Consider the following 26,581-nt stretch of genomic DNA (forward strand, 5'->3'; position numbering starts at 1 on the left):
TAAGTATCCTTTGATGTCCGGAGTTCGTTTCTTGCTGCGAAGGGTCGCGAAAGGTTAGAAAATTTTCATAATGTGACACCATATTATGGTTTACTTGGTTCAAGTCCACGTGTGCACAACGAACTTAACACGAGACTAGACTTACTGTTTAAATGGAATCCGAAGGAAGGGGGGGGGGCGGTGGCTCAGTGGTTGAGCACTTACCTCTGCTACGTGGAGTTCCAGATTCAATTCCCGACCAAGTTTGTGATGGACAACATTGTGCTCGTGGGATTTCTCGTGGTACTTCGGTTTTCTTCCACAATTTCATTCCACCAATTCTTCGATCGTCGTTCATTTAACATAGTTCTGACTCCTTTATCCTCAGGAGCATAATTTTGGAACGTGAAATTGAAATATTCCAATTTTTACATTGAATCCGAATGACTGCTTGGTTTCTGAGGGGATGATTATGTATCGTCGAGATTTCTGGAGTATTGTTTTCACCTCTTTAGCACTATTTTACTTTTTTGATCATCTGTCTGTTGTTCTATAGACAGACAAATACATTATTTAATTTTAATTAGTTGTCTGATCGAGAATGCGTTGACACTGATGGTCAAGTTATAATGACTGTGGGCCAGGGCTCCCACCTCTGAGGCGACAGTTTACTGATTATGCGTTTTGCTTCATGTGTCTAGGCCAATTAGAGCCTGAGCTACGAAAATTTGAAAGTAACTATAAAATTTGAGTTTTTCGAAAACTGAATTTCCCAACCTGGGAGCGTGAAGAGCGAGCAAGGGGGGCACAAGCTACTGGCAGGAATAAGCTACACATGTAATTACAAATATTACGAATATTGTAACAAAGAGACGTTTAATTAAATACCATACAAACACAATATTATTAAGTAAGAACTGTAGGTTCATTAAGAACAAAGCTGGTAATAATTTAAAAAGAAAAGCACTGCACTGCAGCGGAAGTCAGAATTTTTGCTGGAAATATATATAAATTGTGAGATTATTATTATTATTATTAATCATGTCCATGGGTTATTTCCTCCCACATTCTCATTCTACTGATTCCCTAATCATTCACTTGCCTTAATCATCCGAAACCTGTTTTATGATCGGTTTCAATAAACCACGTGACGACTTTCATCGGATATTGTCTTGGCAGTAGCCAGGTGCAGTTTTAATTTATTTATTGGCGATTGTATCCACTTAGATCAGGTAACATTGAAATGAGACCCATTCGAAATGTTAATTTATGAATTAGTCATTAGAAGCACAGTTGTTATAAATAACTACACAATTGCAGACACTTGAATAATTTAGGGGGTAGGGACTTTATATGACGCAAAAAAAAAAAGAAAAAAAAAAAAAGAAATTAACATACTTCAGAAGCTGTCGTCGATTAAACTTTTTACCAGAACATTTTCCGACGATTCATCGATCTGTTCCGCTGCCCGTTTGGCAAACGGTGTAACATCCCAACCGAAAGATCTGTGCGAACTGCGAAACTCCAGGCACAACGTTGCAATTTCCGACTAGCTCCCGAGTCTAGCCGAACGTCACGACTTTTTTCTTTTTTTCTCTCCTTTCTGCTTTCGTTTCCCCGAGAGTTCACAGCAGCATTGCCAACCTGATCATAAGATATTATCGTACGTAGCGCCTAAAATTATTGCTTTGATTGTAAAGTTATCGTACTTTTTGTTTCCAGTCTCAATATCAAGCTTTATTATTATTATTATTATTATTATTATTATTATTATTATTATTATTATTATTATTATTATAAGAGGTCGTAACTCTGTAACTGTACCTCGAACGTTTACAGATTAAACCATATTTAACAATCTGGATAGAAAACAAGATTGAAGCTCAATTCTTTACCAGTTTATTGAAAACAATCTGATTTCCCTTCAGCATTTTATATGGAAGACGTATGTGCATCAAGTTGCTATAGTACTCGCGCCGAGTCGTGAAGCTTGGGCTCTAAACCAATCATAGAAATATTTTGCTTGAGCTGCGATACATCGGGAAACTTCTGTACAATTCGTGGAGCTGCTTCCCGAGCGCACACTCTAGGGAAAACGTCAAACAGCTGAAATTCACCAACAATGTTGCCAAACTTTGAAGACATAGTAAATGAACATTTAAAAAAGCATTTAAAAATTACCAATAATAACACCCCTCAGCACTAACCAGTGTAACAATTATTCTAAAATGGTAACAATAACACGAATAGTAACAACGAAAATATAATGCAATAAAAAACACAATTAACAAAACGGAACTTGGCGCCAATCCGACACCACAGTACTCTCGGGAGATGTTTTCCGTGTAGCGCGAGAGGACACTGACAAAATCTGATGGGTGGGGGTTGACGAATGGAACACACTCACGTTCTATTGGGTAGTGAAATCGGTAGATCTAGGTCAAGCTTCACGAGTCAGTGCGAATACTATAGTAATTACCCCTTCTTGATCGACTAGATAACTCGGGTGTCCTATGCTCGTGGTTCCCAGCAGTGTTGTCAGATGACGGGGAATTTCCCGCAAAACGGGAAATTCTTAGCATTTGCGGGAAAGCGAGAAATTCTGGTTGAAAATGGGAAATTCTTGTCAACTTTCCCTTTTCATGTCGTCCCTTTCTCACTGCTTGTCTTTTTCTCTCTCTACAAGGAATTAGAAGCGTCTTTGGAAGCTAAAAGAACCAGAATAGCAAGAGAGGTTTATAAACTGAACCAAACAGAACTGATTGTTAATCGCGCCAATAACCATTTTCTGCGAGAATAAAGAAGGGAGGGAAGGTTTATGGTCCTTTGCTTACTATATTTGTTATGATCAGTCATTCTCGGAAAAATAGGGTGAAGTGAGGACAAGACGGAAAGGATATAGGCCTAATATTTGCAAGTAGCACACACACATACATACACATCAATATGTATATTTCTCTCTATATCAAATAAACTACAGATAGAGATATAATAGATTTCTCCTCCCGCTGAAAAGATGTCCTTCTGACTGATTGTTCATAGTTATTTGATTTTAATTTGAAGTTATTAATATAATGGTTAATTAATTAATCATTAATGATTGATATTCTTTCTTGGCGGGAAATTTTGCAACCGATCGGGAAATTTCAGGGGTTTGAGCGGGAAGTCTGTTATTCTGAATCTGACAACACTGGTTCCCAGCTTGATTACAGATGGAACCACTTGTCTGGAGTACAAATACTATGTAATGTAACTACTTTAGAAGTTGTTTGGATCAGTTTTCCAGTACGTTCCGTCATACATAGTATCAGTGTTCAAAGTATATGTTAAACTACAATGATCGGACTAACCAATTAGGTACTTAGTAATAATAAACACTTGTAAGCAGATGAACTGGTTTTACGATATTAAAGTACGATAAACGTAAAATATAGTTAACATCATAACATAAAAATATTCAAATTACTACTGTATTACTACGTTAATTTACCTGTTTTATTTACTTTCTCGAGACATTGGTCATTTTTGTAAAGTTTTGAGTAATTTTGTCACATACGTTGCAAAATTCATACTATTTTCACTCAACGAATGAAATTTCTTTTGAATTTCAATTACCATCAGAACTGTCTTTGCATTGTAGCAGGAGTTATAAAATTATCTTATATTTTCCTATTATCGTACATATTGGCAACGCTGGTTCACAGAAAGGCTGGCAGGAGAATGCAGAGGCAAGTGCTCCCAAATGCTGCGTATATTGAATAACACGAATTATGGGTAAACATTTATCCCTGTTTCAGTACGTTATATGAGACAACAAAAGACCGGAATGCGAGATGTGTCAATGACGTAGAGAATTATTTTCTTAGAAAAATTTTCGTCTCAGTATTTCGTAACTTAGTTCTGAATTTTAAAAGTTGTCGATTCATAAATGTGATATTTCTTCCTTGGCAGCGATGATACTATGAAGGTAGACCACTACGTACGGTGTTAAGTTTTCGAGTTTCTTCCACTTTTTCGTGGCGGAACGGCTAGTATTTGTTACAGAACATCAGGTTCGCCTCTTCGGACTGTAAAGAACCTGATTAATTTATATAATTTATTTAACCTCCATTGATATATCGAATTTGTACTGGAATTATTAGCTTTCAACAGCAATGGTGAGAATGTATCGCCCAGGCTTTGTACTGCTGCAAATGAATCTGGAAAATCGTTAAGTAGATGGCCGGCATTCGAATTCGAACCCAGGATTTGACAATGGCAAATCAAGAACGCTAACCACCAGGCTTATTCGTTCAGGTCACATATTAAGAAATAAGGTCTCATGCAGATGAAAAGAGACGTTAACTTCAGCTATCAGATTTACTTGCAGGTATTATTTATCGTTTTCAGCTGAATATAAATAAATGAGGCATAATAGTGTCAAAGTAGGCTATGCTGAAGATGTAAGTTTCGTCACAATACACCGTATTCGACACCTGCGTAGAATGATTTTGCTTGCATTCTTGTGTTTCTGTGTGTATACCGTAATAGGCATTGGCTTGGTCTTTACTAGAATCTAACTTGAGACCTTCCGAAACAGATGCAACTAGTTGGCCATTTAACAACTCTAGGATACTTAATTTCTTTAGTTATAATAAACAACATGGGATTTAATTAAAATTATTTTACAGTTTTACCAGTAAGAGTGGGAATATGTGGATGCAAGTTTTGTCCGTGAAGACACTTCTTTGAGTACATATTTCTGTAATTTCAAGAATAAACTGTATTCAAGTGGTGGGGAAATAGTGGCTCAGTGATAAAACATTCACTTCAGGTACGAAGGATTCCTGGCTCGATTCTAGGTCCATATCTGAGATTGTGAGAACCACATCGTGTCCGTGGGTTTTCGCGGGGTTTTCCTATTTCTTTCCATTGCTCAAATTCTCTCAATTATTCGTTTTTATTAATGATCCGCCTCCCTTCCCATAACGTGGAACGTAAAACTAAAATATTTAATTTCATTATTGTATCCTGCTCCACGTACAGACACCGAAACTTGAGAAAAATTGTGTACTGTGTATATCCTCCCCACACTTCAGTTGAGACTGTGCAGTTTCATTAGCAATACTGGACTTCCAATATAATTGCTGTAGTGCTTCTTTAGGCTCGAGTTTCGAGAGACATCTACTGAACCTTTTCCGAAAATGACTGGTAAATTGAAACGAGAATTACACATGAATATGCATGAAAGTGTTCCGTAAAGCAGAGACAAAAAGTATCCACAGGAAGGAGCGACATCTGCATATCATGATTTGCATTTGTATTTTGTTGAGCTCCGAATTTCGTATCGTCACACTCTGTGTGGTTGCTCAGCCATAACAAGAGACATAAATAACTAACGATTACTTAGAGGTAATACTGATATTTAAATTGTTTCTACCTAATAAACAAATGCGACAAATGTTGCTCGTACTCTCTACATCAACGACATGGACATGAATTCACTTTATACGTCGCGACGACACGCTAGTTACGACGAACTACAGTTGTTACCTAAATATGTTACTTTCACATGTTTTTCCCATAATAAATAAATACCAGATATGTTTAATTTCACTGTAACTAAGCTTATTTTAGCAAAGTGCAAGGTAATCGTTTTTGTTTTCATGCATGTAACACGTAACAACGTTTGTATTTCTCGGTTCGGGAAATCAGGTTCGATTCCCGGTTAGAACTTGTGTTTTGGGTTCCACGTTAAGCTGTAGGTCAACATGTTAATCTCTGTTCTGAAAGGGACGCTAACATTCGAATCAGTCAATTTAGATCAACATGGTATTGTTTCTGTTGTGCATAGTAGTAGAAAAGATAAGAAAAGGATGGAGTTAAAATTGTTGTAACGGAATGAGTGTATCTCGAAATCCTTTAAGGTTAGATACATGAAATTTGGTGTTTAGAAAATAATAAAAGTTGTGTATCAGGATTTTAAGATATTTCCCCTACAAGGAAAGAAACAAGGCGGGAATAAGGAGGTGTGAGTTGAAATTGTTAAATAAGAAGTCAGTCAACATCTCGATCTATTACGGTTATTATACTTGAAAATTGGTGTTTAAGCTTTTAATTAATTTAAAAATGTTTTCCCTTAGAAGAGAAGAAAAGTTAGTGGAGAATTGCAATTGCTATAATAGGATTATCATTAGAAACGTGTTAAGAAATGCGAGGTGCGAGATCGTAGACAGAGCAAGTGCGGCGGTCTGGAGCGAAATCCAGCTTTCTAGCCAAGGACTGCTCGATGCACAGAATTTCTAATTCTTTCAGTCTTCCTTGACTCGTGGTGTTTCTCAGATTGTTTTATTATTATCATTAGATTGTTTCATTATTTTAAATTCGCAGCTGTGACTCGAATGATTAGATACAGCATCAAAGCTGTACGGATTTAAGGAAAACTGCGTGGAAGGAAGTGATTTTTCACTATAAGAAATAGAAGCTGGCTCACTTTAGAGATCTCATTACTAAATGGCGCACGCACAGTAACATTTCTATCAAATGCTGAAAAAATATCTTTGTTTCTGAGAACTCATCAGTTTTATGTAGAATATCAGCGCCATTTAGATTTTAGACTAATTTAGGTTACCGGTTTAGAGTCACGGATGTGCCCCTGACCTTTTGCCAGTCAAGCCACCATGTAGTTACGCCCCTCAATGAGGAAACAATGAAATGACATCTTTGTTTTATGTCCCACTGTTATGCCATGTAGGCTAAAGGGGATGGCGATGAATGGAATGGTGGAATGAAGAAAGTGGGAGGAAATGGGAGAACCCGTGAAAACCCACGCACACGGTGTTTGTCCACCACGAAGTTTACTTGGTGCGAGCTGGGATCGAACCAAGGACCCCCGTGCACCAGAGGTGAACGCTCTACTACTGAGCCGCCGCGGTCCACTCAATATGAGAGAGCTTCGGCTGAAAAATGGCGTCACGGGTTCGATTCTCGAGATAGACTATAATTCTTGTCCAATATAAGCCTTGATACTGAAAGGAACGTTAAACAATTTCATCCTTATTATAAGCAAAATGTATGTTTGTGACTAACGCTAATATGGTGAAACTTCTAAACATTTGAGAATTACGGGTTCAATATTCTTAATTCTTACTATAAATGCAACTCACTCATATGTCAGTCATGGTAATTCCCAATAGTTCATAGTCAGGTCAACAGCTGTCGCTAGTGTGCAGAGTTGGCAGGCGAGACAAAGACTCAGAGGAAGAGGAGCAACTAGTTTGGTTTACCTTTAAATTTACTCTCCGCGCGCGCGCGTGTGTGTCTGTCTGTCTGTCCGGGAAGGAAAGAAAAAAATACATGGTTCAGCACCACCAGTTTTGACCAGGATGTAGGAAATCGAGTTAGGAATTGAGTTCGTACATTCAGACATTCAAACCGGAAGTGGTAGAAATCAATGCTAAAACTTCCGGTTTTCAGCATTGCCGTAGTTAAAACGGTAATAAAGCGAGAACGGTTTTTGCAATCAATTAAGCGTCCCAAGAATTAAATCTCCACTCTAATTTCTCTACTAAAACCGGAAGTGTTAGAAATCTATCACTTCCGGTTTCAGTATAGAGAAAATGACTCCATGTAAACTAAACTACTACTACGTGCTGTACGCTTGATACTGCCACTTGTTTCCTTAATGTAAAGACACAAGTATGAAATTGTGAATGTAAATATTTGTAGCTCTTCAGAACATTGTCAGAAATGTTCCTTTTTCTCCTGAAAAATTTTGATTTTATCGATGATAGTTTTCAAATGCTTTCTTTCTTTCTTTCTGGATTTGGATATACACACTATGCAGTGGCGTATTTACGATTTTGTTTCAGGAGGGGCTTTGCTGACTTTCGGGGGGGCTTTGCCTAAAAATCTGAAAATTCTGTAAGATATTTCATATACTTTACCATAGTAAGTAAGATTTCGGGGAGGGCTTAAGCCCGGAAGCCCTCCTAAATACGCCACTGACACTATGTTTAACTTGGAATTGACGAGTTCTCCAAGTTTGGATATTTCGTAAAGTACGAGTTGATGATTTTTAATGATAAGTGTGACACCTTGAAATATTAATTTTTAGCACAGATTAGCTTATCGAACTCGATACGACGTGAACAAAAGAACGAAGTAATATTGTATAATACATTACCTCGGCTGTGCTCGAAAATAGTGAGCTTTCCCTCACAGGTGCAGTAAGCCTTTCTACCTACACGGTGACCAAATCAGTGGAATAAATCTTGAGCAGCGCCAGTTCCCGGACTATTTACTTTCCCAACTTCCCAGCAGAGACCGCTAGCGGAATGATTTACTTTAGTGTTCATGATTCTTGAAGTTGCACGTAGAGGACAGCACGGTCGTTGGGTTGCAATCTCTAGTTTGTTATACGTAAATGACTTGTAAGAAGCGGGGGGGGGGGGATATTGCAAGATATTCACCATATTAAAAAAGTATTACTTTCCAAATATTTATCTTACACATTAATTAATTAAAAAAATAATATATCGTAAGACGTACGATTCAGTGAGGTTTTCGTTGTAGTTGAAACAGAACCTAAATGGGGAACCGAAACATCCTGCAAAGAAATTGCCGACAATATAATTTGCTGCGATCGTTTTTTTTTTATATTTTATTGTGTATAATAGTTAAATGTGTTCATTATTGTTATATTATGGCACTCCTGGCATTAAAATGGCCAAAGCTAAAAACGCTATGCGTGTCCGAAGGTTGTTGAGAAGTTGAAAAATGAAATGAAATTTCCCAGGGTTATGCCGGTTAGGCTAAAGGATACAGAGATGATGAGAAATGCATGAAATGGTGGAATGAAGAAAGTGGGAGGAAACGGGAGAACCCCGAGAAAACTCACGAGCACGGTGTTTGTCCACCACAAAGTCCACACGGCGCGAGCTGGGATCGAACCAGGAACCCCAAGCACCGAAGGTGAACGCTCTACCACTGAGCCACCGCGCCCCCTTGAGAGAAGTTGAATACTAATTTTTTTTTGTTTTTAGATATTCAAATATAAATGTCGAAGAAATATTTACAAAGTTTCCGTGAGCAACAGTAGGAGAACGTTCCAGCATTTAAAAAAATAAGTAAATCTAGTTAAAGTTGTGATAAACTTCGTCGTGTCTAAACAGCGTACGCACCGTTGGTCCGGGTTCGATTCCTGGCGTTAGCTCATGTGGTTCGGACCCTACGTGGATATACGTCTCATATAGCCTCACTGCTGAAAGGGACGCTAAACTCAAAGTAAATCAGTAGTAACGTTTTTATAGTGACGACACTGGAGGGGAAGGAAGGGGGCGGGCGCCCCCGGTGGCATAGTCTGCCTCCTCAAGAAATATAAAATTATAATTTTCGGTATAGGCATACAATATAAATTACCCATATCTGCCCCTCCACTTGTCCAACCCCTAAAAAGTAAAGCAGACGTCGTCAGTGCCTATATCCCCTTTATTTTATATTGCGGGACTAGTAAAGTTCAACATATATTATGGTGGGTTCTCGATTGGAATCCTATTAATAGAGCAGTCCCTGGTTCAACACTATGAAATAAGATTTTGTTTTGCACAACATCGTGTCCGTGGGATCTCTCGTTTCCTGCCATATTGTAATTCCTTTTTCGTAATTATTTAATTTGTCTTCGCCTTCTTTAGCCTAAAGGGCATAACCATGGGCCGTTGAATTAAAAATGTTGGAACCCTCTCATAGATGGAGGGTGTCGGTGACTCAGTGATAGATCGTTCACCTCTGGTCCTTGGTTCGATCCCAGCTGGCGCCAAGTGAACTTTGTGGTGGACAAACACCGTGTGCGTTGGTTTTCTCGGGGTTCTCCCGTTTCCTCCTACTTTCTTCATTCCACCATATTCATTTCTCATCATCGTCTCCTTTAGCCTAGCCGGCATACACGTGGGACGTAAAACAAAAGATTTCATTTCCTCATAGATGATGGAACATCTATTTCTGTCATTGGTATTTTGTGCTGGCATTTTACTTTATATACGGAACCAAGTACCACACGTTGTAAGATTTGCACGGAGGATGCGCAAGTGGTTTGTTCCTTTTCATCGGAAGGTTCCTTCCAATAGATTCTTGGTTATAAATCCAAGTTTATTCACCCATTTGAAACCTTACGTGCCGCCTCAGCTACGGAACATAAAAAGAGCAAGATCATTTCATAATTATGTGGGGAAGATAAAAGAAATTATTTTTGCTAGTGTTAACTTCACGAATTGCGTGATGTAATGAAAATAGACAGGAATGTTTCTAGTTTAATTAAATGTTTAGTAAAGTCAATGCTCTTTCGTCTTCCCCTAAATTTAATTAAACTTCAATTATCCGAATCATTACCGGATCACGAGCTCTCAATATTTAGTGAGCGATCATGGAAATGAAAACTAAATAATCGATTGGATTGCTAATTCCAATTGAATGTTTCATGTTGATTGAAATTTGCGTTTCAATTCGGTGAAGAAATGCTAGAGCTGTTACCTGAAACAATCCACGTTTACATAGGAAGCTGTCTGGATGATTACTGGATCAGAGGTCAAGAAGATATATTTCTACCCCCTCTCAAAAGATAACCGATCTGCTAGACGATGATTATCTATCTGTTATTAATAAAATGACATATTCCAGTCATCCTATATTATAAAGTTATACAGGGTGATTCAAAAATAAATGAAATGAAATCTTTGAGTTTTACGTTCCACGGTTATGCCGGTTAGGCTAAAGGAGACGGTGATTATGAGAGATAAGTGAAATGGTGGAATGAAGAAAGTGGGAGGAAACGGGAGAACCCCGAGAAAACCCACGAGCACGGTGTTTGTCCACCACAAAGTTTACTTGGCGGGGGCTGGGATCGAACCCGGGACCCCTAGCACCAGAGGTGAACGCTCTACCACTGAACAGGGTGATTCAAAACCACTGACAGCGTTTGGGATGTGATTCCTGACACCAAGATAAGACAAAAAAAAAGCTTTAAAGGTCCATAACTCTAAAACTATGGAACCTACCGTAGTCAGGTCACGACTTCACTCAGGAACTAGTATATGCCCTATCCAAATATCCATGTTTTAGGATCCTGCGGTACTTCCGCAACAATTGCAAGTTTTTCTTCAGTTGCGATCCGCTTTTGAGTCAATTTCTTGTTGGATCATACCATGTACTTCAGCAAACTGGTTTCGACTCATTCGGTAGTAATTGGTAAAATCAGCATGGTTCATCATAAGTGTAGTTTTAAATTGTCCTCAGCTTCTGTCTCCCTACATTATATTTGTGACGACTTAAATTTCTTATTCATCAAGGAATAAAGCAAAACTTGGTTTTACAGACGTCAATTTCTAATTAGGTACTCAACTTTAATAAATGTTTTCTCAGCAAGTCCGACATTTTTGAGTGCGGGTCGTATTGCGAGTCACTCGAAGACTATGTCTCAATATGCGGATCACCATTGTACGCGTCTCAATTTGCCCCTAGACTGAGGTAGGCGAACGCGAGAAAGAACTAAGTAGAGCACGTGAACAGGGGTTAGCACGAAACCCCGTGACTTACGCGATGTTGGCAAATTTCTCATGGACATAAATCAGTGTTGAATATTCCACATTAAAATACCTTTTTATTTGGCCATTCTTCATTCGTATACAGGAATACATATTCATTAAAAAAAAAATCCTTCGTATTGATTGGAGAAGCATATGACTCAATTGCAGAACCGTTTCTGATTTTAGTTAATTAGTTGTATCAACAGAAAACTATACCTGATGTATTTGAATATTTAAAGTGTTATAGTCTTTTAAACTTGGTTAGGAATTAGATTTGTTTTCGGCATCAATGGTCATTTAGTGACCACGTTTGAGGGATGATGCTCCTCAGCGACCGGCAGGTGTGAATGGGAAAAGCCTCACTCAGGATTGCTGTGTATATTCTTTCATTGATTATTCTACGTAAAGAGAGAGATTAGTTACGGAAAATTCTTGTTCAGATATAACAGCGATTGTTATCCCAAGTAAACTTCCAACCTCTGTCGCTTCCTCATTGAATACTGTTAACAATACGATAGACCACATTAGGAAGACAATACGCTTGAATTTAGAAAATGCGAACAAATCAGGGAATTTCGGAAAAAAGTACGCGGATAGAAATTTTGACTCTGAGAATGCAGATTTCCGCACAAATACTGACGTGCGGTAACTCTAGAAACCAGCATTCAGGAAGAAGAAAACTTTTCTTTTTTTTTTGGGGGGGGGGGGTTCTTGAAGAAGGAGTTAAGAATATGACCCATAAAATGTTTCGTATGGAGCACGAGGCAGAAATAGAGAAATTACACAAAAGCGTTGAAATAAGATCGGAAGCTTTCGAAAAGTGTGTGTGTGTGGAACAGTGGAGATGATTAGCTGGGTCGAACAGAACACGAATAAAAATGTGTTAGAAATAGTAGGGGAGAAAAGAACAATTTCAGATTACATGAGAAAGAGAAGCCAGTTGGGGTGTTTGAGAATGAATTGTTTCATGAGAGACGTGCTAGGAGGTATAGTGGTAGAGAAAAGAGGAAGAGGGTAGAGTTGATGGACTGTATTAAGAAATTTCTGTCAACACGAAGAGGTCAGCTGACGATGGAAACCTCTGTTTGAGGCAAGTGGTCTGCCAATAATGACAAAATACCGAATACCTACGATGATATATACGTATGCATATGAATACCTACGATGATATATAAGTGTGTGTATATACAGTATGACGCTAAATTCATTGCACAAAAGCAGAGGAGTGATTCCTAAGAGTAAAAAAAAAAAAAAGTCCAATAAACATAGGGCGAAAAAACCGCATCGTTTACGTGTTATAGGCTGCCGAAAACATGGAAAAATGAATTCTAAAGGCCCATAGCTCCAAAATTATAGGACCTACTGTAGTCGGGTCAAGACCACTTAGAAACTAGTATGTGCTCTATCCAAAAATACATGTTTTAGAAACCTAAGGTACTCACGCAACAATTTTTATGGAAGTAGTTGGAGAGTACTTTATATCATATGCCCGTAGTCAAACTCCCTGTTTAAAATTGTTGTGGAAGCACCTCAGGATTCTGAAACATAGATAGAGCAGATACTAGTTCCTAAGTGAAGTCTTGACCCGACTACGGCAGGTCCCATAGTTTTGGAGCTACAAACCTTTAAAAAATTTTTTTTTTCATGTTTTCGTCAGCCTATAACACGTAAACGATGGGGTTTTCGCCCTATGTTTATTGAAATTTTTTTTGTTTTACTCCCAGGAATCACTCCTCTGCTTTTGTACAACGAATTTAGCGCCATACTGTATACGGGGTCATCCAGAAAACAAAGACCGTTGTACAAATTGAAAAACACATCTGTTGGTAAAAACAATTCTATTGCATAGATATTGTTTTTTCCAATAACTCTTGGCGTTTTTAATTTTGTAACTGAATGATCTTGACTTTCTAGATAACCCCCGTATTTAAAATATGGCCCTGAGTGGCTCAGTTGTTTAGCACTCACCTCTGATGCGTGGAGTAGCTGATTCAGTCCCACATCGCGTCAAATGGGCCTTATGGTGGACAAACACCATGTGTATGGGTTCTTTTGGGATTCTCTAGTTTCCTCTGACTTTAATCGTTTCACCATTTCATTCATTGCCATTAACACTATCTCCCCTAGCGTCGGTGAATAATGGTGGGACGTTAAACTCAAAATAAAATAAAAATTGTTCTTAACTTCCTTTTCTCAAGACTACTGATACACATAGATGGCAAAAACCTGGGAAACCGGGTAATCCCATGGAATTTGAGAAAATAGGGAAAAGTAAGGGAATTCTGCTAAGTCAGTGAATTTTGATTTGCGAAGAAAGCTTTTAAAAACATTTGGAAATGAATATTTTAAGATTTCAGATGTGGTTGAATGCTTATCTTGTAATCGCCATTTTCAAACTTGAAAACTTACATGTTTCACTCACCATCACTAACACGCAGAATTTTGGTAATGTGAGTACAGGCTGGGAACGGATTAAAGTAAAATGAAAATACTAACATTTGGGTCTAACATTGTTCCAGAACGTCTGCTATTAAGCGTTAAGAACTTAATATCTTATTTTGCTCTCAAATCATGCATCTTTCCGTATCGGAAAATATTTTTTCACGAAAAAGTTTTTTCTGCTTCACATGCGAAACTCTTTACAAGAATAGAGTGGGTAATGAATCAAATCAAAAGTTTTGAATAATATCAGAAATAGCGATACGCGTGGAAACGCTAGGTCATTTTTAAGCGGTGGTTACGATCGCTAACAACTAACTCCAGAAAAGCTTCGTGTGTTAAATGCAATGTAGCAGTAGCCACTAAGCGAGGATTTATTGTATTGTAATACAAGCAGGATTCATCATCAGTCAAGCTGGTGTCGGAGTAGCGTCTTCGAATTTCTTCTGCATGATTAATTTTAAATAGGGTGTTTTTTCACAATTTCCCAAAACAATAGAAATATTTATTCATTTATAAAAAGGATATAACTCATTAAAGTATTTGTTAAAAAGATTGCATATAAACCTGAGAATAAAATTACAATACAAACATGGCGTTACGTAACGAAGACGTTAACTCCGTCCTCCTCCTCGTCACAATTTCGTAACTTACGGCCGAACATCTCCCTCCACCTGCCGTATTACGTATTATGTGGACGACCTCTTATCCAGTTCCTCTTCTACACTTTTTTTAAGGTGATCTGGTACCCCTAGCAACCTTGAAAGTTAGTCCATTTAAAAAGCATTGCAAGGTTTTTCACTATTTTCTTCTTTATTATTAAAGTTACAAACGTCAAAATTTGAACAAACCTAGAGGAGACACATATCTATGCCTTGTGTGTTTTAGATTTTGAAAAAAACACAGTAAGGAAACTTTTATCTTCAACTTTGAAAACATGGCAACAGTAAGACCTGAACTCCCTGCGACGGTATAGTTTTTCCTTTCCGCCCGAGTCGAGCGGCAAGTTCAGTTCTCTGCCTCGCTCAAGTTGTTCCAATCAGGTGACTCATAAACAGCGGTACAACCGAAACCTTCTTTTCTCATCTCTCTCCCTCTCTCTTTTTTCTTTCTTTTCATTCTGCGAATTCCTGGAAGGGTAGTTGTCACTTGTCAGCTTACCATTTCCGCAAAATAACATAGTATAGATGTCAGTTTGTGATCTTTGGGAAAGATTATAGAACAAATATTGTTGGAATCAATCTAGGACAAAATTACCCTTTGAAAGCGAGGTCGAAACCCTCTCTTCAGAAATAATTGAGAGATATTTACATGAATAATTTTTGAGGGAAATATGATCAAGTGAAATGGCATGTGGGCAAAATTCCTAGGGCCTGCTTTTTTAAAAATCACTTTCGTTCTTTGTTGCCTGTCCACATGGCCACTTCTATACTATCCCCTAGAACTTTTTTTTTTTTAATTTTTCATGCACATGTCCGGTGACAATACAATATTGTATAAATTACCATATACTCATGTGTAATGTCTATATCTCCCTTTTCCTGGAAGCGGAGAAGGAAAAAAATATAGATCCATGTAATGTTCACACTAGCATTTCCTAATTTTAGATTTTTTTTCTAATAAATGAAGTTCGCAAGGCGCCTGAAGGCTGTGAGATTCTACCTGGGTATCATGTGCATAGATACACCCTCGATCAAATTCGTGTGAAATATCTTGTGCAAACTTTCATTGCGAGTTCGAACAGAAGAGAACCAAGTTTGATAAAGCTGGGTAACGGCTCACGCAACATTTTATGTTCTTTGTAAGTAAATAATGTTGGATTATTTTAAAATTGAGCATGATTAGGGATGCGCACGAGACAAGATTTGTGGTTGTCTCGTCTCGAAAATTTGCTGTAAAAGTGATGTCTTGACTCGAAAAATGTATATTTCTCTATTGGAAAAGCCGTGTCTCGACTCGTCTCGTGCGCATACCTAAGCATGATTTAGTAGTAAATTTATTTTGCATTATACAAATTTGTTTAAATTATGTAATATCTGTGAAAACCTTGTTGACCAGGCTCGCAACCAGCTACTGAAGTTTGGGGAGCATAGATATGCTAGGGGGGCAATCGTAACAATTCTGGGTCTCCGTATCAATGTCATAGGATGCATTGTGGTTTGAGGGGCTAAAAAATTTAGGAAGGGAGCAAGCCCCCTAACCCCCGCCGTAGTTGCACAACTATGTAAGTAGATTCCTCAGTACCAGTACTTTATTTCACAAAATAAACACCACTACTTTATTTCGCAAAAAAATTCTTCACTACGTTATATAAAAATTGGATAACTCGACGGGTCAGTGTGCGAATTGAATATTTCTCCCAGGGCGGATGAATTTCACTCATATACGCACCCAGCCATCACACACGTAAGAGTGGGGAAAAGTTATTCCTGTCTGAAATGAAAATTTTCTCTTGCAGGGGGATAAAAATTTCTCAGAGGAGAAATCCCTGGCATCCCCTCGTCAATTAGCACACTAGGACGGGCCTCTCACAATTTATAAGGAAATCGACGCAAAAGGCTGTAAGATGACATTTTTCATACCTTTTCTTTTTACATGACATATTTTCGACTCCAGACGACATAGGGACGGATCCAGGATTGATTCCTGAGGGATGGGGTAGCGATGAGTTGTAACACTGCTACTTAGGGTTACTTTAGTTTTATTATGTACAGACTTGAACTTTTGCATCACTGGTGCTTGTGCCATTGGAGGTGGCGAACGACCCTTCCCCCAGGATCCGCCTACAAGTCTCTATGCCATCCCTACAGGATAAAATAAGATACATAGGAATGTTTTCCATTTATGTTTGAAGGCATAAGCGTAGCCAAAAATATTCGTTAGTCGAGTTTAAATATAGAACCAATAATAATAATAATAATAATAATAATAATAATAATAATAATAATAATAATAATAATAATAATAATATCCGCTTAGTAATGTGTTTCGTAGAACAGATGTAGACTTTTTCCTCTGACACTGTCAGTCTCCATATAAACATTTCCCACCCCCACCCCCACATCTTTAGATTCCAATCAGTCTCGGTGGTCCGTCTCTCTGTTTATGGTTAATTTCACTGGAATGCATTTCTTTATAGTCTTCAATCTTTGCATAAAATTAACAGTCCTCACCTAAAAGATGTATGGTGTAGTGTGCGACGCAATACTTCCCTGTGGGAAACCCTGGAAATGTACGTATTGCAATCGGGCATCTCACCTGAGTCTCCCGTTTAATCAGTAAGTACGCTGGGAATTTTATTTTGTGAGGTGTTTAAAACCCAACAGGGAGAGCATTTAGAATAGTGATACATATTTTTACAGAAACGCAAAGGAAGCAATATATTTTGTTACGACCAGGGATGTGTGTAAAGAAAGTTTGGTTGGTGTTAGGGGGTGTTTATGGAGTTGGGAAAGATTTTAAACAAAGAAACTTCATTTCCTAGCCTTCTCTGGATTACAGGGGTGCCCACAGTCAAGTTTTGGGGCACAGGTTGCACCTATGATTTTTTTTTTTTTTTTTTTTTTTTTTTTTTATAGAGGAGGGACATAATTTGTCATTGAAAGTGGAACAATCGAATTTTAATTATACCACAATGATGCTTTTATGAACACGAGTGACGTATTTAGGAATTTGTTTCGGGAAGGGGTATGCACAATACGAGAATAAGCACTTATATTTTTCCTTTTAGGTGCCGACAAATTTTAATGAAGTTGTGAATATAACAAATTTATTTCGGGGGGGAGGATTGAGCTCGATAGCCACCGACTGATGAACACTAAGTATGAAGGAGAACTTAGCATGAATAACATTTTTAAATAAGTAATTGTCATAATAAAAAATGGTAAATTTGGGGGGAGGACAGTAAATGGGAAGAATGGTAACCTTCAGGGGAAAATAGGGACTTCTGCCTGGGTGTGTATATTCTCTACTCATTTACATTTTCTAAACATTGTGATGTGTCGTCGTACGTATATGTAAGCACCTTCTCCACACAGGAAGATTGTTGTTGATCCAGGATGAAAGCTAAAATATTCTAATTTCAATAGATATGAAAGGAGGGATTACAACCTGTACCAACACATCTTAAAGTACGCCACTGTTTGAAAGTATTTCTTTACTAATGTACATACTTTCCAAGAGCTTCAGTTTGATGTGTTAGGTCCTATATATCGTTTCTAGCTATTTATCATTTTTAGAAAATATTTTTTCTGCATTTATATGCTTATCTATCTATATTTCTCTCTCTCTCTCTCTCTCTCTCTCTCTCTCTCTCTATATATATATATATATATATATATATATATATATAATATTATATTATATTACTTCTATCTGTTTACCTGTCTATCAACCATTCGATTTATCATCTTTCATTCAAGATTCAAATACTGCATTGAGATAAAGCTACATAGAAACGGAAGAAATAACCACAGAAATATGAAACACAATAGCACTTGTTTCTTCTCTTTTCTTATGTTTCTGAAGCCGAAAGTCGTGCGATATTTTTCCTCGGTCGGCAGGAATATCTCGCTTTCCGTTGTCTTTTCACGGCACAGACATTTGTACTGCTATCCCTCCTGCTGTCACTCATAAAGTGATTATCCGTCGGTATTCACATTTCAAGGAACCACGACTCGAAGGACAGGCAGAAAGACGACCGCTAAACGCGGACAGGGAGGTTCACACAGGAGTCAATAGACATTTCAACAAAAGGAGACACCAACTCAAAATTTGAGTGGGAGGGTTACATCTGCGTTGCCAAGTTTTTAAAATCAAACATGGAAGCTTTTTTACTGTGTTTTTTTCAAAATCTAAAACACACAAGACATAGATATGTGTCTCCTCTAGGTTTGTTCAAATTTTGACGTTTGTAACTTTAATAATAAAGAAGAAAATAGTGAAAAACTTTGCAATGCTTTTTAAATGGACTAACTTTCAAGGTTGCTAGGGGTACCAGATCACCTTAAGGGACTAGTCTCCCCGTTAGGGACGCCCGTGATTGTAGCCGTCGTACCCGTGCGCCTATTATTGTAACATTCCCTGGTAGTGAGAGGTATTTGTACAACTTTTACATGTCACACATAGTCTCTAGATGGAACAATGATTTATATGAGATAATATATATTGTTACAGTCTGAAACATTACCAAGAGCTGAGGGCTCTTGACCATTATTTAAAAAAATATTTTACTTCCCAGTAGAGAATTATTGTTGCTGTCTGAGATTCCCTTCGCCTTCCGCTCGTGTGGTCTGGTCTGATCGTCTTCACTAGCTGGCTCCTGATCATCTCTACTCGGCACTGATGTGACGAGAGACGTATGCGAACCGCCACAGCTAGATATTTATGAAAATTTGTACCCTGACTTATTGTGGATCGGTAATCATCGTGGTAATAGTCACTCGGTGCGGAAATGCCTTGTTTACTCGTTATGTATAATAGATATATCAAGCAGTGAACGGGTGAGGCTGGACCGAGTTATACCCCAAAAACGCCGGGAAAAGCAGAAAATGAAAAATGTGTGAAGGTAACCTGATACCCACGGGAGGAAGACACGTGACCAAGAACATGGCAGTAGTGTTACACAATCAGTGTTGCCATCCCAACACAAACCTAGTTTTTTTAAATAGAACGTGTACCATTTTATGGCATTAAAACAATTGGCATAAAACGTGGGAGAAAATAAGTAGAGTTGGGATATCAGTGTTGGCAAATAAGGGAAATATGAGGATCTAAAGTTGAGAAATTATGGGGTCCGTGCAATGAAATGAATCAATGTACAACAAAACTGCAGAAAGAACAAATGTAAAGTAGGGAGTAAACAACAGCATCCTCTGACTAACTGGTTTGGTATGTCATATCAAGTGTGCAGCTAGGGCGAAACATGTATTTTAGCCATACAATCTGGCGAGGAACGTATGCGAACCATCACAGCTAGATATTTATGAAAATTGGTACCCTGACTAATTGTAGATCGCTGATCATCGTGGTGATAGTCACTTATATTCTGTTGTATATATTGGTGTATTATAAAATATTTTGCGTCTGTATATCACTTGTAACCTGAATGCAGTGTGTTTTTTCATCTTCATCGTTGTTTCACATACTAACGTTTCCTGTACTCTCGACTGACACCTATCACGGGTCATTAATCTTTGCGAATCTATTTTAATGTATATTTTCTTGTCACATATTTGCTATCTTTCGTGCCACAGTTTTTCTGTACTCCTGTGGCGCTACGCCATCATTTCTGTGGTTTGGAAGAAATGCAGGATTTTATGCAATGTTGCAGCTCCAAGACAGTTCGTTTTATAGCTCTCGGGAACTGTTCGAGATATCGATTCCACACAAACGCCATTGGAATTGCTGCGCTACAGAACGATTTGCTGTTCACATTTCCGCATTATGTCACATGGGACTTTTTTTCTAGTGCTATTCTAACATGTGCCTTTGTTGGGTAAATATTGTATCAAGACCGTTAGTAACTGGATGTTGCACATGCTGTAGTTTACTCCCTAGTGTACATTTGTTCCTTCTGCAATCTTGTTGTTGTTGCACATTTGTTTGTTTCATTGTACGGACCTCTTAATTTCTCAACTTTAAAACCTCATTCATAATTTCTCAACTTTAGAGCCTCATATTTCCCTTATTTACCAACACTGATAACCCATCTTTTCCTTTTCACGTTTTGTGCCAATTGTTTTAATGTAATGCCATAAAATGGTATACGTTCTGTTTGAATAACTGTGTTTGTGTTGGGATGGCAACACTGATTGTGCGACACTACTGCTGTGTTCTTGGGCAGGTGTCCCCCTCCCGTAGGTATCAGGTTATCTTCACACATTTTTCATTTTCTGAATTTTCCCGGTGCTTTTGGGGTATAACTCGGCATAGCGACACTCCCTTCACTACTTGGTATATGTATCATACATAGTGGATAAAAAAAAGGCATTTACGTACCGAGTGACTATCACCATGATGATTAGCGATCCACAGTAAATCAGGGTACCAATTCATAAATATCTAGCTGTCACAGTTCGCATCCCTTGTGAGAGGTCTTCACTGTGTAGAGAACATCACGCAAAAGAGAGAGTTCTGTACTGCTTGTGGTTCTCCCCCTCTTCTACGGCCTGGTGGCTGCTCTTAGAATTGATCAAACCGACGATCGCCCTCCGAAGTTGGACCACTCTGTATCGACTTTTTCGCCAAAAGCGTTAGGTTTTGGAACTAGAGAAACAAAGAAATTGTTTCTTCCTGACTGTTCATTATCATGACGTGTTACATTGAATGAAAGAAACTTATCTAAGGGATCGAGCATGTTTCAGATGTTATGCGGGCTTCAAATGTTTTTTTCATGCTAAACACGAACTAGTAGCGTAATTGATACAGAGTCCACTTCTGACGGCAAAATTCCTATGTTCAGACCGTGGGTCTGCGATATAAGTTCCCTGGTAAATACGTACTGGGCCAGTTTTTTGGGACTTGAAACTAATGATTTAATGTGAAGTATAAGTATTAAGCAACAAACTTTCGCCTGTCAATACCCGTAAGAACTGCGAATTTGCAATTCTTGACTTTTCACTTTCGTAAATAATGTTCCGGTACACGATTTTATTTTTCATAGGAATAACTTGCTCTTCGTTCACTTTTCCGTGGGGACTTTAGTTCACTTTCGGCAATAGTACTCATTACTGGAGAATTTTGTAAAGACTCAAATGTACGAATCGAAAAGTTAATATAAAGTAATAAAGACAGTTGTCATTATAAGAAATTCCGAATGAATATAGCCATCTGAGAGTGATGTGTATGCTTTATAATCGTAGATTGGGCGCGCTATCAGTAAAGTTGTAATTGATCAGTCTGTTGTGTTTTGTTGCCAACTAAATATAGAAAATTAAATTATTGTAAATTAAAAATAACTCTTCACTATTTTTATGTACTTACAGAGAGATCGAAAAGAGCGCAAACATTACACAGATGACTGGGCATATGGGGATGAAGAGATTGAAGGGAGACGATCTTTCCGATTGGAAGACAAGATTGAAACCGATCGATTTCCGCAATGTTTTGTCAAGGAAATGCAAGGGCATGGTAAGTACATGTTTTAAATCACGAGTATAACTTTAAGGAGAAAACGTAAATAACAGGTACTTATGGATCAGCTTCAGATCAATGTTTACTTGATTGAGAACCGCAAATTTAGTGCTGTAATTTGACTTACATCTGTGGGTTTCTGGCAGTTTGAAAAACTAGTAGTCAGACTTTTGAGAAAGTTAACTTGACGATAGGCGCGGCTCGTGAGGGAAGTTATATTGGTGAAAACGAAGTTATTAAGAAGCTACATTAGATACGTAACTTTCTTTCCTTAGTTTGAAGCAATTTTCGTCCCATGTGACTACCCTTCACAAATCACCTCTGCAGTTTCGCTCGATCAATTTCTCACATTGGCAGTTAGCCTGATATTGTTTTCAGCACTGCTCTCCGTTGTCCAAAGAGAAAAATTACAAAAATGAGCTCGTAAAAAAATAACTTATTCAGTTTAACAACTAGTGGTCCTAGATCTTGTCAAAGCATTTTCTTTAGCTTAGTTTCTGGAGGTTACGGAAGCAAACAGAAGATTTATCCGGAATGCTCAGCACATATTTATCAAAGCCTTTTGGATTACCGTAATATCTTCACAAAGCTTCCCTTTCAGTGAAATTTTCACACGGGGAAACGAAATTAAAAAAAAAAAAAAAAAAATCACTGACAGGTCGGGTAAATACGGGGATGTAAAACAAGGATACGCTGATCGACTTGGGATTCCTAGACTGATCGATACAACATTATGGGGGCTTAAGCCAAATGTGTTCCAACAAGTCAAACAACAGGGTTGCTAAGCAATGACTTGCCTCCTAGTGAGTTCATATGGAAGTACTTCCAAAGTCACATCTATTCAAAACATATCAAGTGATTAGATAACAGCAATTTCTTGTATTTGGCGATTATAAGTATAAAATTAAAAAAATCAATCTTAAAACTTTAAATTGAAAGTGGATATCATAGTGATTATTCACTTGATTTCAAAACTGCTTCAAAATTGATTGCATATTGCTGAGATGAAGATGTTGCGGTGGATTTATGGTGTGATGCGGAAAGACAAAATTAGGAATGAAGTGATCCGAGGAAAATTCTATGTAGTTCAGAGGTTGTAGTACAGAGTTGATTCCGATATATGGTGACAATGTCAAATTGCACTTAACCTAAGAGAAACCATGTCGCCACCATCGAGAGTGCTTATTTGATGGTCCTGCATTTGGGCAATTGCCCGACAGCGAAGTTTCCACTGTAGGAGACTGGCACGCAATGTAGTCATATCAAGCTGCAACCACTATTCCTGACAGGCTTTCCATAGCCTTTAAACAGTGCGGGGTCTCCTGTAAGAGGCCGAAGACTCGTGTCAGGAGGCCGAAGGCGCAAAAGTCCATTGGTGACGTATCAGGGGACCACTAGAATGTCTGTGAATGGAATGGTACGGATTCCAGTTTCTGCTGCCGTTTGCTAGAGGAAGAGGCGGGTTGAAGTGAGATGTGTGATTTGATGCACTTGTCTTGATGCACCCACACACGATTTTTCTCTCTCCCGTAGAGATGGGGAATGTCATAGCAATAAACGGATGCAGGAGTCCGAATTCACCGTCGTTGTTTTGACTACATGATGTATGGTCAGCTTGCCCTGGTACGAGTAGGCCTACCCAGCAATGATCATGAAACCTGTGCCAACACTTTCTTTGCATTCAATGAACCATTTTTGAAAGTCCCTCGTACCTGTCGACCGATAAAAAGAAAAAAATAAGCACGTAGCTTGTGACAGTCATCCAGATAAACATATGCCTCGTCCAGTTTTACAAAAACTTCCACTTTTCACTAGCCAGGTACCACCCATACAACTTGTGCCACGTTCCTGGATGTGTTTTGGCAAGAGCCTGTGAACACGCCCGTTCCGTCCCTTTACCAATCTCAAATCGCGGTAAATGCTGGAGTGCACTGTCTTCAGTGATGTCTGTAGCCGGTTCGCAATACTCCTCTGTGTGTGGATTCTTCCTGGTGACAAGAGCCCCGACTTCCCGAATTCTAGCGTCTGTGCGGCTAGTGGCAGGCCGGGGGTTGGTCTGGCTCTGACCCACAGGGACCATCCCGCGCCTCGCCTCATCTGCCATTTTCAGACTTCATGATATGCCATTTTTGGACACAGTGAATCCACGTTCCTTGCACAGTTTGATAATGCCACTACAACTGTAGTTCACCTCAAATAGGTCAGTTATGTAGACCTGCCAATAAGCACTTATTTTCGGCGGCATTTGTCGCGATATGCACTTAAAACACCTGTCACGCACGATTGAGGTTAGATATACATTGAAGTTGCATCTCCGACTGGCAGCTTTATTCTCTTCCTGGTTTTTGGTGCTGCACAGGGTGTGTAATTTCATCACCTTAGATCAGAAACAACCACTGTATAATATTAATTATCATAGTTTATGAATGATATACTATGATATCATTAGTAGTTTGTAAATGATAGTATGTGATTACTAACCTACACAAAATTAGTCATGTGGGATATGATGTTTGCCACGTTTGCTAATTTTACGCAACTTGACCCTCCTGCTTAGGGGTTAATGCCAGACATGGTAGAGTGATGGATTGTGTGTGTGTCGTTATGTTGAGTTTTTGCGTAAACACCATTTGCTTGATTATATAGTTAGATACGATATCAGTGGCGGATTTAGCTCGGAGCAGGGGGGCTTAGGCTCCCCAGATTTTAGTGAAAAAATAATTTAAGCTATTATTTATATATGTTTGAAAGTTGATAGTAATCTCATGATATACGTGCCATAGTCTGGATTCTCGCTTGCAACTCCTCCTCCCCCCAGTTTTCAACTTCTAGATCCACCCTCTCGATAATGTGTGTGTTTGCAAGACCTCAAGACATCAAAGAGATTATTAACAATTAGTACTGAAATAATCCTATAGAGTATTAGTTATATAGCTATAGAGAATTTAGTTATAAAGTAAGTTCGGCGGTTTTAAATAAATTCCATCGTAATTGTATCCGAAGAGTCAGAAGTTCTTTCAGATACACGTGTGTATTCTGTGTAATAGAACCTATTCATTGATGGCGCATGTAGTTTAGTTCGCACATTGAATGCAGGTATCTTCTTCCAAGTAACTTCGGTAGAGACAGGTAGTATTCAGCATCCCCCACCCCCGTTCCGCCATCCAATTTTGTCAGTCAGTATCATATTTATTACATCAATTAAGAAGTTTCGGAAAGAATCCAATATTTTTCGGATTTATTTCTTTTTCCTTCAAAAAGTAAACACATTCTCATGTTATATGGCTTCATGAAACACACGACCTAATTGTTTTGGGGTTCCGATCAAGACACGTTCAATCCTTCCTTTCTGGGTGGTAATTTTCATTAACGTATTTTATTTAAGAAACAATCCCTAAATTAAGATGAAAAGATACTTCTTAATTCTTCTGAGTATGGTGTATAACTTGGTAAGTGTGGGGTATATCAGAACTCAAGATCAGTTGAGTCCACATTAAAAAAAGTTTGGTTTGATATTTAGTAGGAGAAAATGGTGGTTTTGAACTTGTTTTCCTATTTGTGCTAATGTAAAATTCTATTTTAATGTTTTAATGTATGGAAGTGTATCTAATACAACGTTTTTTTTGTTTTTTTTTTTAAAGCAGATTGAGGTGCATAAATGAAGGTTGTGTGAGAGAGGGGACATTAAACTATAATAGTTACGTAACAAAATATATTGATTTTTGAGTTTGTGTAATAATATATATCACTATTGCGAGTGCGCACCCTCTTTTTTATTTTCAACACACCTCTAAGTAAAAGTTCGTGGCATACTTACTGGGTAGAGATACCTTAAATGTCACCAGATATGTATGAAATAAGGTATTTTTCATTGGGAGCTCATGTGTTTTCGATCCCACGTTTAACTGTAGCAAGTCTCTCTCTCTTATATTCGGTGCTAAACAGGACTCTTCTGTCTAAATCCATCGTCAAATAATGTATTGATCTGTACTTGCAAGGAAATATTTATTTATGCCCATATTTTCATACCTACATGTTTCATATAAGAAATAGATAAAAATACCAAAGTAACATAACTTCGCTAAAGTTGAAGCAAGTTTGAACTATTAAATTCGTACAAAATATATATTTCTGTGCCAAAGGAGTTTTTTAGTGGTACTGCAGCTTGCCGACAGATGGCAAAACAAGCAGGAACTCTCATCAGTGTGGGTAATCTCTAAAAGATGTCAGCACAGAGGTATTGAGCGTTGTGAGATTAATTATATTGAAGTTGGAATTATACAAAAGTTCCAAATTTTGCGGATCAGTGTGAGGCTGTGTGTGTGTTCGAGATTGTCATTATTGGCTTTTCTGCCGGAAGGGATTGAGGTTTACAAAATAATAATAATAATAAGAAGAAGAAGAAGAAGAAAAGAGTTTTAAAATTACACTCGTTACTGTTATTTTCCTGACTACTACATATTTAGCAGTTT

The 26,581-nt window shown here is 38.1% G+C and overlaps 1 protein-coding gene across 3 annotated transcripts in view; it reads left to right on the forward strand.

Moving 5' to 3' along the window:
- Positions 1–26,581, forward strand: part of Kdm2 (Lysine demethylase 2) — a 173,645-nt gene that overhangs the window by 81,093 nt on the left and 65,971 nt on the right. For all 3 annotated transcript variants that reach the window (XM_081768252.1, XM_081768251.1, XM_081768253.1), the window contains exon 2: positions 21,962–22,106. In XM_081768252.1, the coding sequence (XP_081624378.1) occupies positions 21,962–22,106 (145 nt within the window). The remainder of the gene's footprint in view (positions 1–21,961; positions 22,107–26,581) is intronic.

Source organism: Thermobia domestica, chromosome 8, assembly GCF_964235325.1.
Source record: "Thermobia domestica chromosome 8, izTheDome1.hap1.1, whole genome shotgun sequence".
Classification (NCBI taxonomy): Eukaryota; Metazoa; Arthropoda; class Insecta; order Zygentoma; family Lepismatidae; genus Thermobia; species Thermobia domestica.